Below are 15,479 nucleotides of genomic sequence, written 5' to 3'. Positions count from 1 at the left end.
CCTTCCATATACTTGTGTTAGACATGAAAAATTGGTTATTAAACAAATCAGTAAATCCTTTCTAAAAGGATTTTTTAATTATAATGTTCTTTAGAAATGATGAAATCTGAAATAAAGTGGTAATAATGTTTGCTATTCCACTTTTAATTAAAAAGGCGAGTTTTAACAACTACAGGATTTCGCACATTCTATTTAACTTTATTCTTATCAACTTCATGAATGTTTTGTATGTTTCATGTATACTTAGATCGAAGTTCAATTTTTTTTTATTAAAGTTTAATTTTTATAAATTTTCTAGAACTTACTAGTTTGGAAATTCTTTTAAAAACCTTTCTTAAATTTTTAGGAATTTCCTAATCGGAAATTTTATTAGATTCTTCTATCATTCGTTTGGCCTAATATGGCCAAATAGATTTTTTTTTTTGTAAATAGCCTAAATAATCTAACTAAATCTTATATGTTGCAAATTAATATTTTAAAAAACTTAAATGTTATATTAATACGAAAAGCATTTATGCATTCCTATCCTTTCTAAATCAATTTTAAAGTTTACTGAGGAATGACCTGCTGAAAATGAAAGTATCTTATTTATTGATATTAAAATGTCTCAAAAATTAAATATGCTATGCAGCATAGAATGGACAATAGTCTTATGAGTAGCTTGCTTTCATTTCTGCTTACAGTACAGTGCCTTAATTACGTACTGCAATGCTTTTTTTGCTTTACGTGCTCAATGACAATAACAGAAATTTAACAGAAAATTTATTTGTACATAGCGGTTAGATCCAATAATTCTGCGTTTTTAGAATTGATGTGTTGAAAAAAATACAACTGAATGAGGAAACATTAAAAGTCTTCTTGCAGTATTGGTATATTACAGAAATTCTTCAAGCATTCTGGATTCATGACGTTATCTGTGTTGTATGGTCTCTTGTTTATAATATTCTTCACAATTATTTCCATTTTCTTTCCATTGATGCTATACTGCATTGGAAGAAATAAGCAAGAAATTATTCATATAATTTTAACTAAAAAAATAACAAGCCATAAAAAATGTTCGAATCGTATTGAAATAAATTTAATTTTCTTATAAGCTGATGAAATACTCTAAATAGGTGAATCAATCAATTATAAAAATCTGATATTTCAGAAAATTGTAAAATATTTTTTGAAATATCTTAAAATTTGCAATAAAGAATATTTGTTCAAACAAAAAGAATTTTAAGTAAGTTTTTTTTTTTTTTTTAAATATCTTCAATCTGATTTTTAAAATTCCATCGTGTTAATGAGCATTTTTAATTATTTTAAAAGGGGGCGATTGATATTTCTATAAATAAAAATAGCTAATAATTATTTACATACAATAAATATAAAACAAAGAAAAACTGTTAATAATGAATTAAATTTTGAGGGGTAAATACTTTTCGTTACGGAAATATTTGGTGACTTAGAGGAATCTTCTGAATTCTTCTATGATGATACAATAACTATAACGATATAATGCTACTAATATATATTTTGTTGATACAATGAATAAGAAAATAATGATGGATATTTTACATTATATGAATACTACGTGATTTACTTACATATCCAGAGTTTCTTATATATAATATTATGTACGAAGCTCTATATAATATTCTTTTTTTATTTAATTATGTTAAATTAGAATAAAAGTAAGGGCCATTGCTGTACAATAAATGAAGAAGGAATATGATTGGATGGTGATGATGAATGTTGATAAAAGAATAAGATATGTTGAATAAGAAAGGAATATGATTCGATAGTAATGATGAATGTTGATAAAAGAATAGGATATGATTGGATAGTGATGATGAATGTTGGTAAAAGAATAGGATATGATTGGATAGTGATGATGAATGTTGGTAAAAGAATAGGATATGATTGGATAGTGATGATGAATGTTGGTAAAAGATTAGGATATAATAAGTAAAAAAAGAAGTAATATTTTGCAATACAAAACCATTTAACGATTTGAAGAAATATCCTGAGTTTTTGTTATATAAATAAGCTGTTCAATTTAATAAGGAAATAAAATGGCGATAAAAAACAATAAATATATTACTGGACTATTTAATGTCTTACAGGAATGTCTTGAATTTCCAGTATAACGTCTGGTATGTGTGCGGATGTGAGCTCTTTGGTGATTGCTTCTTTTATCCTCTTTACGATGTCGTCATTAAAGGAGAAGCCTTCATTCATTTTGAGAAAAAGTACTGCTCTTTCATCTAGGTCTTTGTTATATTGCGAAACGCAAATGCAGTCCCGAACTTCAACGAATACATCCACTGAAAAGGAAAACATCCCTGTTTATTTTCCTTAAATTAAATAATGTTGGTATATAGTTTGTGACAAGGAAATAAATATTCATTAAGATTCGGGCTAAAACCAGGGAACAAGCGTTTGACTTCACTGGAGAAGAGTTACGAGTATCATCATATAGGCAAAAAACTACAAAGAGTAGAAAATCCTTTCCCCAAGAAATGTTTACATACGTCAAATTCATAATCAAATTAGAGACTAGTTTATCATGTTAATGAATATTTAGCATTTAAGAGTACTATGGGTGCTCAGTATTATTTTTTCTTTTTAACAATCATTATTTGAAATTGCCTTGATTTTTTTTAAAAATAATTTCAGCAAAATTCATTGATTACTTTTTGATTTATATGTAAGAAATTCAAAAAGTATATTAACCTCTCGACTTTTCAAATTGTTCCATATGAATTAAGAAATAACATAAGGCAATTTTCCAAATTTTTGAAATTGATATCTTAGTTCTATACAGTATTTGTCATGTTTAGTATAATCAAAATGATAACTTTTCTGAAATTTAGAAATATTTGATTTTTTTAATTTATAGGAATAGGGTGGAAACCATCAATATAATTATAATAACAATAATATTATCCTCTGTAGCTGACTCAACATTTCATAATCCATCAAAAATATCCTTCATATTGTTGTAAAATGGTATACAAATTTAAATAAACTGAATCAACCAATAATTAAAAATGTAATCTGTGCGTATTAAAATTGCAGTTTTGTCTTCCATTAAGAGAAAACAACTAATGCTGTTATTTTCAATTACCGAAATATTTTTAGAATTAAAATATTGTCCCATTTTATCTAATTGTACAGTAGAAGCAGTACCTACTTTTGAGTTCTATTTATATCGCATTAAAAGCAACAATATTTTTAAAAAATTATATTCGATTTTTGGGGAAAAAAGTTTGTTTTATTAAAAACTGCAGCAGAATATATTTCAAAATATTGCTAATGTAAAATTTACTTGGTATCTGTTTCTAAATGTTTAGTATATCAATAATTTTTTAATGTTAATTAAATAAAGCAGCTTTTCCTAAAATAGTTGTTAATATTAAAAACTTTTTGTTATTTATCTTTGTTTAAGACTTCTGAGCATTTTGAATAGTGAATTCATTAATTTTGGTTGATTTGAAATTTCATAGAGAAAAAACGGGCGAGGATCTAGTTACACATTGTGGAATGTTAATGTTTCAGGCTTTATTGGTCTTTATTTTTAAATTTATTCGTAATTATATAGCAGCAATAACGTACAGAGAAAAAATTATTTCATATTATCCAAACGCGCATCATTACAGAACAAAGGATTTTAAATAATGAGAAATATCATAAATTCTCTTAAAATATTTTAGAAATTTATTAAAACTAGCAAAATAAATATGTGGGATCAAAATCAGTATCACTAAAATGGCCATATTTTGAATTGCTGTTTTGTATGATTGGTTTTTGTACAATAATAGCAAAATCTAGAACTATTTTTTACAATAATAGCAAAATTACTAAAATGGCCATATTTTTAATTGCTGTTTTGTATGATTGGTTTTTGTACAATAATAGCAAAATCTAGAACTATTTTTTACAATAATAGCAAAATTACTAAAATGGCCATTTTTTTTAATTGATGTTTTGTATGATTGGTTTTTGTACAATAATAGCAAAATCTAGTACAATTTTTTATAATAATAGCCAAATTACTAAAATGGCCATTTTTTTTAATTGCTGTTTTGTATGATTGGTTTTTGTATAATAATAATTACGAAGTTACTGAGGAAAATCGTTAAATTATTGAGTAAATTTTAATTAAAACTCCAATAACATTTAAAATATCTTTCTAAGAAGGATCTCCTGCACAAGAATTAAACATCTATTACTGAAATTTGTTAGTTGTGGATTTAAGTCTGCCTTTTGAAGAATTTTGAACGATTTTTTTTTCATCATGCACGTCATATCGATGATGAAAAAACCGTATATAAGCATGATGTAAATTACAGATAACATGCCAACCTAGGACCATAACTTTCCTAAAATAGATCTATAATATGTTTATAATAATCTATAATATGACGATGAACTCATATTATAGAATATAAGAGACATTTATTATCAGTAATATTTACATTAAAATTACTTACCTGCATTATAAATTTCTGACGAACCAAACCGTGTGCCTCTTTGCTTTAGAGTATCATCACTAAAAATTGAAAGTTGTTTTTTAAAAGATTAATCTATTAAAAAAATTAATGAAGTTTTAAAAAAATTATGAATTTCCACAAAATTGAACAAAATATGAGTGATCAAAACTAGGACAAATAATTTTGTAAGAAAATGATGGTTACTTTTTTCTGTGAATTATCACATTGTATTTTTTAAAAAAATTAGTTATTTTCTTTAAGAATATAAAAATTTTCTTTTGAAATGACGCAGAATGAAGTTATGTTGACTTTTAGAAAGAAAAATTAACACACACACACACACACACACACACACACACACACACACACACACACACACACACACACACACACACACACACACACACACACACACACACACACACACACACACACACACACACATATCAAAAAAGGAAGCTTGGTTTTACCTTCTCCCGCAGATAACAAATCCTTTTGTGACTGGATTAACAACAGCAAAATCACCCATTGCAAATTTTCCTGCGGGGAAAAAAAAGTTAGAATCAACTGATATACTTTTCGTTCTCGTATGCCCATAATTCATTGGATAAAGTAAGATCGGATAAGATGTTTAGTTTTATATAAAAGGAATGGCTTCAGTGAATTCAACGTAGTTTCAAAATAATCATTGAGATAAAGCTCGCAATATTTGAAATTGCATTAAAGCTTGTGTAACGAATAATAGAATGCAATTGAATAATATGATGATGAGATTTCTAATTAAATAAAAAAATTGGTTTTTATTTATCTTTTTATGCATTATTATTTATACAGAGTGAGTACAAATGATGGACCCGATTTTAAAAAAATTATATTTCCGAAACTATTGCACGTATTACAATAAGTGATGCATGAATTTAAAGAGAAATCTACCAAGTTTTTTTTTCAGTTACAGATGTCCGATGTTTGACCCTCTTGTTACATGGCATATGTCCAATCTGTAATCCAGTTCGTTCCAAACATTTTGAAACATCACTCTGCCAGTGGTTCTGAATGAGTTCTTTAAGTTCTGACAGCGTTTTCGGCATTTATGGTATACTAGCCGCCTTTGGCGACCAGCCGGTTCGCCAATCTTAATGTTCGTTAAAATTTTAATAATTAAATATTTTATGCAATTCCAACTTTAATAGATTCTTCAGCAAAATATTTTAAAACTTCAAATTTTGATAGTCATATAATTCACTCATAATATTATAAAGGCCTTTAGTCATAACGTGATATGTATCTCTCTAATTTTCTGTTATCAATCGTAGAATGTATGCTTTAAATTAAAGTGTAAATGACTAATCTGCAATTAATATAATAATAATTTTTACTGAAATTTACTGATTTTTTTTAATAATATGATTACTGATAATAGAGTCACTGAGCGTTTAAACTTTATGGGCACTAAAGAATATCTTTCTTAATTTATGTAATATCTCAAGAATTTCTCAACAAAATTTTCTCAGATTCGTCATGAACAGATCGATTCATTAACAATGTTTCATTTTAAATGCATCAAACACTAAGAAAATAAAATGAATCGTTTAAAATAATCGGTCTAAAACAGGTTTAAAAAAACTACTTAAAAAACGATGTACTTAAAACTATAAGCATATACAAAAAATATATAACGAACATAAATACAATTTACTTACAAAAGCATGCAACTAACCTAAAAATAATTTAAATCATCCGTTCATAACGATTGTCATGGCAACAATCAGAACACAGTGCGCATGCGTGAATTTTCTTTGCCAGTTACGTTAACGCAAATGCGTGAATTTTTCTACGCCAGTTGGGGTAACGCTATGCAGATTATACATTTTTAATTTCCTTTATTCTGTGTTATTTTAATTCAAAAGTACTTCAGAATGAATCTGAAAGATCGATTCATTAACAATGTTTAATTTTAAATGCATAAAACATTAAGAAAATAAACAGAATCGTTTGAAATAATCCGCCGAAAAATGTTAACCCTGGACTCATTACTTTTGGGAGGAAAAAAGAAACTACAGCCTTACTCATTTGCCGCTGGGGAAAATGGAAGATATTTTTGGCGGGAAAGTTAGTTTTTAATTAATAATTAAAATTCTAATTAAAATTTCAAAAAAAGGGACCCCAGGTGCACATTCCCAACCTCTAAGGTATGCATGTAACAAATTTGATAGCTGTATGTCAAATGACCTGGCCTGTAGAGCGGCAACACACACACACATTGAGCTTTATTATAAGTATAGATAACTAACTGGAACAAAAGATTAGAAAAAAAATAAGACTTTGTAACACTTTTAATAATACTTCTATTGATTCACACGGCATATAAATCATTCCTATTTTTTCATTTGAAATTGTTTTTTAAAATTATTTAGTTTAATATCAATTTGCGAAAAGCGACCTCTACTGAAATGAAATGAAATATTTTTTGAATTTATAATTTTGTCCTGTAGATGGCGACACCTAAACCTAAATTCGTTATTGATTTCTTTATGTTATTTCGTTTATTAGAACAAAATGTTTGGAACGAACTGGATTACAGATTGGGCGTATGATGTGTAACAAGAGGGTCATACATCGGACATTTGTAACTGAATAAAAATAGGTATGTTTCTCTTCAAATTCATGTATCACTTATTGTAATATGTGCAGTAGTTTCGGAAATAAGATTTTTTAAAATAGGGTCCATCCTTTGTACTCTCTCTGTATATATTTTTGACCAATAATATGAAGAAAAATTAAGCTTCATGATAAATAAGGCTTTTTTTTAAAGCTTTCAAAATGCAATATATTTATTAAAATATATATTATAGAGTTTAATATAATTTTAAATTATTTGAGCCTGACGGCACATATAAATAAGAAAATCTAAATATTTTATTTGTAATATAAATGATCCACCTTTATAGATATATTTGATGCACTAAAATCACCTATATATCATTTATCAACCCCTTTATTTTAAAAAAAACAAAAAAAAAAAAACCGCAGTTTTACTTTGAACAGAAGATATCTGAATTGTTGTCGATAACTTTCTTATTTAAATAATTTACCTAAAATATTGCTGTAATATATAAATTCAAATTATTTGTTTGTAATGACCTGAAAATTTTTCGTAATAACTTTTCCTAGCGCGAGATCCGTCTGTATCACCCCATAATCCTAGAAGTAAAAATGGTGCAGGCTTTGCTATAATCAGTTCTCCATATTCGCCTTCGACGGGTTCACCTGAAAAAAAGTAACAGCTTCAAAATTATGTATAAGGTATGATAGAAAATAAATGAATGCAATATATATATATATATATATATAACCTTTGGAATAAAGAGAAGGATACATAATAGATACTTTTCAGTGGTATTCCTATTTTTAGTGTCGCCATCTATATTTAAGAAATTGAAACTTTTTCATAATTTAAAGCTTTAAATTATAACAGTGCTTATTAATATCGTTCCACTAATTTCCTCAAAATCCTAGAAGTGAAAATATTGCAGATTTTATTATAATCAATTATCCGTATTCGATTTCAATAGGTTTGCAAATAAAAAAAAAAGCTCCTACTGATCAAAAAAACGTAGAGTGCAATGGCGAAAAAATGTTAAAGCAGCAAATCTATATTAAAAATAAGCTTTGTAAGAAAGAAGACACGAAATGTGTAATTAAGATCTCTAAATACTGTGCTGCCATCTATACTTGATAAAGGGAACTCATCTTAAATTTATTAGATTTATGATTCAAATGAGATTTTAAAAATTTCAAGCAACTGAATAACTACTGAAAAGAATGTTATAAAAAATATACGTATGGCATTTAAAATAGCTTAGTTCTGGTATCAATCTAGTGAAGGAAATAAAGAATTTAATTCATTAGATTGTCACTGGAACAAAAATGTTTAGCTTAGAAATCACGGTCCAAAGATTGTATATAAAATAGGAGGATAACCAATTCAAGATAAGATTATATTAAATGGTCCATATCTTGATTAACATTAAATGTTTTGCAGTGAGTCAAGTGTTTAGGTATATATATTCATTCCTGTAGGAAGACTAACTATTGCAATGGTTTTCATAACAAGACCTCGGGAAAATTTCTTCATTTCTTCACCAATCATGGTCCCTATAGAACCCAAAACCACCCTTCGTTCAAAAGTATACGCTTAGCGTTTTGCCTATAACATTTATCTTATGAATAGGATGACTAGAGTAATTTTGTTTGGATTTTAAACAGCTTGGAATATGTTGTTAGAAATGTAACAATCTCGGTGAGTTTGGAATGACCCATCTAACTATAACTTTCTTAATATTGGAGAAAGAAAAATAAATTCATTTAGCGAAATTAGCGCCTCATTAAACCATCAACTTTTGTATTTAACCCTTTGAAGAGCCATTTTTTTCTAGTCATATTATGTTAAAATATTTTTTGGCTTGAAATTAGAATAAGAAAAGGGATTCATTTAGTTTATTAGATAAATTTAATTTGATTTATTAATTAATTTGGTTAATTAATAGTTAATATCAAATAAAAACGCATCATTTTGTGTAAGATAAAGAATTAAAGCATCTAAGTTTCTGTCTTTCTAAAAAAATTTTGTCAGAACTTATGCCAACCTACATAAATTCATACAAAGATTGATAAATTTGTGGGAAGCATACTTCCCACGGCCCTAGAAAGGGTTAAAGTGTTTCTATAACAGCAATATCTTAGGAGTTAGTGGGGAAAAGTGATTTTCATGTCTTAATTTTGACTGCTTCCAACATCACAAATTTATGTTGTTAGATAGTAACTCAGATGTAAAGGAATCTATCTTTGCCTTCCAATTTGCCGAGAGGAATTTTTTCAGTATGTTATGATCTACAAAAATTGGTTAAAGGAATCTGGCATCAACTTCACTTGATCATGACTAAAAATGAATAATTTGAAAATATTGATAACCTAACAAAGGAATACATCTATAAATATTGAAAATCACAAAAATGCCATGGTTCTTTATTGTGTAGCTTAAAATAGGTATTGTATAATTTCATAGTCGCAATATCTTGCTATAGAGTGGGCCGCGGTGGAATGGTGGTAAGGTCTCGACTCGTGAGGCGTAGGGTTTCAGGTTCGAGACCCGATTCCACCGAAGAACCGTCGTGTAAGGGGGTCTGTTGCAGGTTAAATCCGTCATTGCCAAACGTCCTCCCGCTGGTGTGGTATGGTATGGTATGGTATGGCGTGGTGTGGAGAAGGGGGTGCCAGCTCAGGTGTCGTCCTCGTCATCTGACCCCGGTTCAAAATGACGAGGTCCGTTCCAAGTGTTGCTTTAGCCCTAGTGTTGCTTTACAACGGGACGTTAATATAACTAAACTAAACTAAACTAAACTTGCTGTTGAGATTTGACACTCTATGTGTTAGAAAGGGCCTTCCTTTTCATTTATGTAATATGTATCCATTAATTATACAACCAGCTCAATTGAAATAATTTTTCTGTAAAATAAATATTTAGAAGAATTAAATATTTTCACCTTTCTCATTAACGCATTGCATATCTACTGCTATCGCAGCAACCGGGCTCTCCCCTCGATATATCGGCACTGACTTCTCCATAGAGATGCAAGTTCCAGTCACTTCTGTGCTACCTATAAAAGAAAATAGATATACGTGATCAAAATCACATAGAGGATAATCACACATTAACTACTCTGACTCACCAGAGGCATATAATTAAAATCTAAGTGACCGAATCGTCGTGATAGCATTGGTGGGAACTTAGATTGAGACCAAAAGGCCATCAACGGCCAAGGCACAACCCTTCCGGGGAAAGCATATCCCGTCATCCGTAGAGAGTAATCGACCCCACACCATTTCTATACCCACCCGGATGGTGAGCACCACTCACCATGCCGGGAGCTTCTCATCCTCATATTTGAGGTGACCCTGATGTGACTATATGGTAGTTCACACCATAAGCTGCATATTCGATATTTTGAATTACCATAGTCCCAATGTGACTATGCTAATTCAAAATGCAGCGTATAAACTCCTAAAAAAAAGAAGAAAGTGTAAAATAATCTAGAATTAATGGTGGGAACGAGTTTAACGCTAAAAGTAATCCATCTGAAATATATCAACTAGCACAAGATGTTTTATGATGTAGTTGTGATGCTATTCGATATTGTGAATACCACAAAATATCGCAAAGATATTCTTGTAATTTTGTTAAGTATCTTGTGCTAATAGAGGTAAGAGGCTTGAAGATCCAAAAATGGCAAATCCCCTTTAGTTGGCGATATTTTAGATCGCCAACTAAAACATGCATTTGTGAAATTTGCATTTCACAAAAACTTTTTGAAGTTCTTACTATTCACAGTAATAAGTGCTTTACAAAGATGCCGGAAATTCTTGGTCTATCTTTTGAAAATGCAAGACATTTCTTGGCGACTGAGATTCATGCGTCATAGTTAGCATGTACACAGTTTCAGATATTTGTAAATTTCAGTGTATTTTTCATATGCAGTTGAAAATTAAATTTATTTGCATTGATATTCAACTACTACACTGATGAATACCATTCTAATTCATTTTTCTGGATAATACGACGAAGTATTCTTACTCGAATTTGGCTTGTTATGTTCACAATGTCTATGCTGAATTTTGAATCACCCTGCATATTATTTGTAAATTATAATATTAAATAAATTATAGATATAAACATGTAATATTAAATAAATTATAGATATAAACATGTAATATTAAATAAATTATAGATATAAACATGTAATATTAAATAAATTATAGATATAAACATGTAATACTAAATAAATTATTAATATAAACATGTAATATTAAATAAATCATAAACTATGTGATATTGAATAAATTATAAATATAAAAGATGTAATATTAAATAAATTATAAATATAAACATATAAATTCGAATAGTTAATAGACATTTTGGTACATTTTAAAATTGCTACTTGTATATAGTTGCAATCTGTATCTTTTATTGAAGTCTTTTAAATGAAGGAGTTAATGCTGCGACCCTCTTTAATAAATTTAGAATTTATGTCTTTCTTTTGTTCCTCTTGTAATAAAATAAATGAAATTGACGTAATTTTTTGCACTGTTTGAAGTATCCAAGTATTAGAAAAATCTTGAATTAGATCAAGATACTAGAAGCTAAAACAATGTGAAACTTCATCCCCAATCAATATAGTCTTTCAAAATTTTTCCTATATAACAATTTTTGGTGAACATCATTTGAAATTCTTCATTGATTAGTGAATTCTCTTTTGCTAAAGAGAGATTCCAATCAGTCGGTGCCTCGAGAAAAATAAACTTTTATGTATCTGAAACCAAAACGGAACAATGCAAAAACTTTAGTTAAATTTAATTTCTTAAAAGCTCCATTTACTTCAAATATTTACATTAAAAAGGCTTATCCGGATACATAGAATAAAAATTAATTAGGAGATTAAGATGTAAATCTTTTATGCGCTGAATACACAAACTGCCCAACTTAGAAATACGTATGTGTTGCTTCTTTTTACATATCTATAGATTAAATAGGCGCAAGCAAAACAGTGAGTCTAACGGCTGATACATTATAAAAATCAATTTAAGAAATTGATGCTGAGAGTTCAAATTAAATTTTAGTATAGTTTTTAAAAATAATTTTATATAAATAAAAACAAAATTATCTTTTTCCAATTGAATTTTGTAATTAAACACTATAAGAAATTTCAACAGAAAAGATTTTTTTTTATAAATATTTAATTTTTATGTTTCCATTAAATGCACTTATATAAATTTTTGTATTACCATAAGTTGCGCAAAAGAATATGTCCTTCTTGACAGTTTTATAAAAGAAGTCGTATGCTTGAGGTTTTACAATGCTTCCTCCTGCCATAGCAGCCTTAAGATGGCTCAGATCATGCCTTTCCGCTAAATTGAAGAAAACACTACAATTATATTCAATAATAAATAAAAAAAATTTAGAAAGGATTAAAATTTAAATCGAACAGCAAAATTTGAAACTCATTTATTATTATTTTTATATTAATTTTGTTCGGAATCAGAAATTTTGGCATTTTATTATTTTTTTATTTTGTGTTAATAAACCAATATAATTTTCTTTATAATTAACTCACAATTATTCTTTTGCAATAATATTGAAGCATTAAAAAAATTCTAGGATTTTTGTGGTCCTACAATATAAAACGGAGCATCGAGCTAAGATTTCAATAAGGTAACTTTTAATTGCGACTCTTGAAAACAAGAAAATCATATGTTCTACACGTATTCAAACCTAAATTTAAGGGATAAATGAGTGTTTTTATTAATTTCTGATGTTTTAATATTTAAAATTGCTTTACAAAAATTTTAATAAAAAAGTTAAAGCTAAAAAGAATCAATCATTTTATTATAAAATTAAAATTTCTAATATAACAAACATTTTCTAACATTTAAAACCACTTTTAAATCATTACTAAATTATTCTTAAGTTTCATATGAAAAAGGAATAATTTAATTAAAAAATATTAATTTAATTGTTATTCATAATCCTAATTAACCCTTTACAGTCGGATGACTCCACTCGGGTACCATTCGAGGTGGTGAATTACTTTGATGTTTTATTCAATTTTATAATTTTGATTGTTCAAAATACCTAAAGAGTAGTAACATGTTGTAGATTAACTCTTTGCACTTTGATAAGTAATTCTATGCATAATAATTCCTTTAATACAAGGGTTTGTTTATAGCTCCAAAAATAAATATTGCCGCATTGAAAAGAGACAGTCGACTCCCCATGGCCGAATGGTCATAGCACTGGTCTCTTAATCAAGAGATCATAAGTTTGAATCCCGCTAGAGACAATGCGATTCACAGTCTGTGTAAATATTTAATTCCTTGATTTTATGTTTTCCTTTATTTCATGTACCAGAAGATTCTGGACATTTCTTTAGTTTACCAGACAAGTGTTCTGGACTTTTCTTACTGTCTCCAGAAAAGTATTCTGGAACTTTCCCTGTTAGTATAAAAGCAGAAGATCTGTCAATCACTGTGTTCTGAGTTCAGAGTTGAGTTAATAAATTGGTTTAGCTGTACCTCTTGTGTGTGTCATTGAGTTCCACACTAAAGAACCTAGGTGACAATATGTATACAATTGTTTTAAGTTGAATTTCCCCGAAAAAATAATCTACGTCTTTTTACCATTCGTCATTTTGCCACAATTAAAACAGAAAAATAAATAAATAAATAAAACGCCAAAATGATGCACCGTCTCGTTTGGCGAGTGAGAGTCGCCTTAATCCGAGTGTAAGGGGTTAATTTTTTGGAGAAATTCAACTTAAAACAATTCATATATTTTTCCTCGCAATAAACAAGTCCTTGAATTAGGTGAATAATTAAACATCGAAATGCTTTTACGAGTGCAAAAGGTTAAAATTTTAATGTCAAAATTATTTTTGTAAACTATTTCTATTAAGTTCACACTTATTTACATCGAATTTCTGTGCGTTTGAGAATTAAATAATCTTATATTTTATACAAAAACTATACTAATTCATAAAAAGAAAATCTAACTTGGAATGTATCCGAATTTCTCTAAATCATCTGCGACATTGGCTGGGAGAAACAGATGGGTGAGTTTATGGTCGGCCACCAAGTCCCAAAAGTAGGTTGGACTTAAATAGTAAGGAACGCCTTCATACAAAAGTACACCGATTCCACAGAAATGGAGGGCACAAGTCATATTCCACGATACCCATCCTACCTGTAAATGAGGGTAGCAGAAAGAAAACAGAAATTATAATTTTCGAATTTTAAATATTAGCCATTGCTTTTTGATTTTGAAGCTAATAGTGTGAAGCTAAAATGAGAGGGGAGAATTGAAAATCATGAGAACAAATGAGACTTGCAATTTAAAAGAAAATAGTAACAAAATTTATTTTATAAAAAAATTAATTAAAAAAAACCTTCGAAGAATTTCTTATGTAATTATTAGAATATCGTATCTATTTTGTAAATAGTAAATACCAATTTTTTCTTCAAAAAAAAAAAAAAAAATACGATTTAAGTTCTTTTATTTTTTGTGATTTATCTTCTGTTCTTTTTGTCTTTTTTTATAAAAGTCTCTCCATTTTTACGTTATTTAAAAGTAAATAAACGTAAAATAATTACTTAATACATCTCTTAAAAATATAATGCATTAAAATATAGAATTAAAAATATCATTTATATTGCAAGTTTCTTTTAAATTTGGTAATCAATAAAAATAACTTAAAGCAAATTAGCTCATTCATTTATCTCATTAATTATTTAATACATCTCTTAAAAATATAATGTATTAAAATATAGAATTAAAAATATCATTTATATTGCAAGTTTCTTTTAAATTTGGTAATCAATAAAAATAACTTAAAGCAAATTAGCTCATTCATTTATCTCATTAATTACTTAATACATCTCTTAAAAATATAATGCATTAAAATATAGAATTAAAAATATCATTTATATTGCAAGTTTCTTTTAAATTTGGTAATCAATAAAAATAACTTAAAGCAAATTAGCTCATTCATTTATGCCATTAAGTATTCGTTGCTTTTATTTATGCATCATTCTTTTATATCAAATTCAAAACGAACTTTTTTTTGAGATAATTGAGATAGTAAAATATTGCAACTTAATGATAAATATTATTAAATTTTTTTTAACATTATCTATTATTCACGATATAAAAATTAAACGTATTTTGGGATAATGAAGCACCCACTGACTATTATATTCGCGTGAAACATGAGTTATTATCTTTAAAACAATTATATTACAATATATAAAGTAATATTTACAATATTAGAAATTTTTGTTACAAATGTGTGCTAGAAAGCATATATTTACTATTGAAAAATTATACAATGGAGGTTATATAACGTCATAAAAGATTAATAATAAAATAAAAGAATTTTTACTATTTCCACTTTA

The 15,479-nt window shown here is 27.7% G+C and overlaps 1 protein-coding gene across 3 annotated transcripts in view; it reads right to left on the bottom strand.

Annotated features, from left to right (window-relative positions):
- Positions 1-749: 749 nt before the first annotated feature.
- The window catches only part of LOC129988365 (acetoacetyl-CoA synthetase-like), a 34,368-nt gene continuing 19,638 nt past the window's right edge, over positions 750-15,479 (bottom strand). For all 3 annotated transcript variants that reach the window (XM_056096574.1, XM_056096575.1, XM_056096576.1), the window contains 8 exons: positions 14,082-14,271; positions 12,318-12,440; positions 10,022-10,135; positions 7,620-7,745; positions 4,949-5,018; positions 4,479-4,537; positions 2,107-2,309; positions 750-984 (listed from right to left, as the gene is read on the bottom strand). In XM_056096574.1, coding sequence (XP_055952549.1) covers positions 847-984; positions 2,107-2,309; positions 4,479-4,537; positions 4,949-5,018; positions 7,620-7,745; positions 10,022-10,135; positions 12,318-12,440; positions 14,082-14,271 — 1,023 coding nt within the window. In that variant the 3' untranslated portion in view covers positions 750-846. The remainder of the gene's footprint in view (positions 985-2,106; positions 2,310-4,478; positions 4,538-4,948; positions 5,019-7,619; positions 7,746-10,021; positions 10,136-12,317; positions 12,441-14,081; positions 14,272-15,479) is intronic.

The sequence above is a fragment of the Argiope bruennichi genome, chromosome 10, assembly GCF_947563725.1.
Source record: "Argiope bruennichi chromosome 10, qqArgBrue1.1, whole genome shotgun sequence".
In the NCBI taxonomy this organism is placed as follows: Eukaryota; Metazoa; Arthropoda; class Arachnida; order Araneae; family Araneidae; genus Argiope; species Argiope bruennichi.
This window is presented reverse-complemented; position numbering and strand designations above follow the sequence as displayed.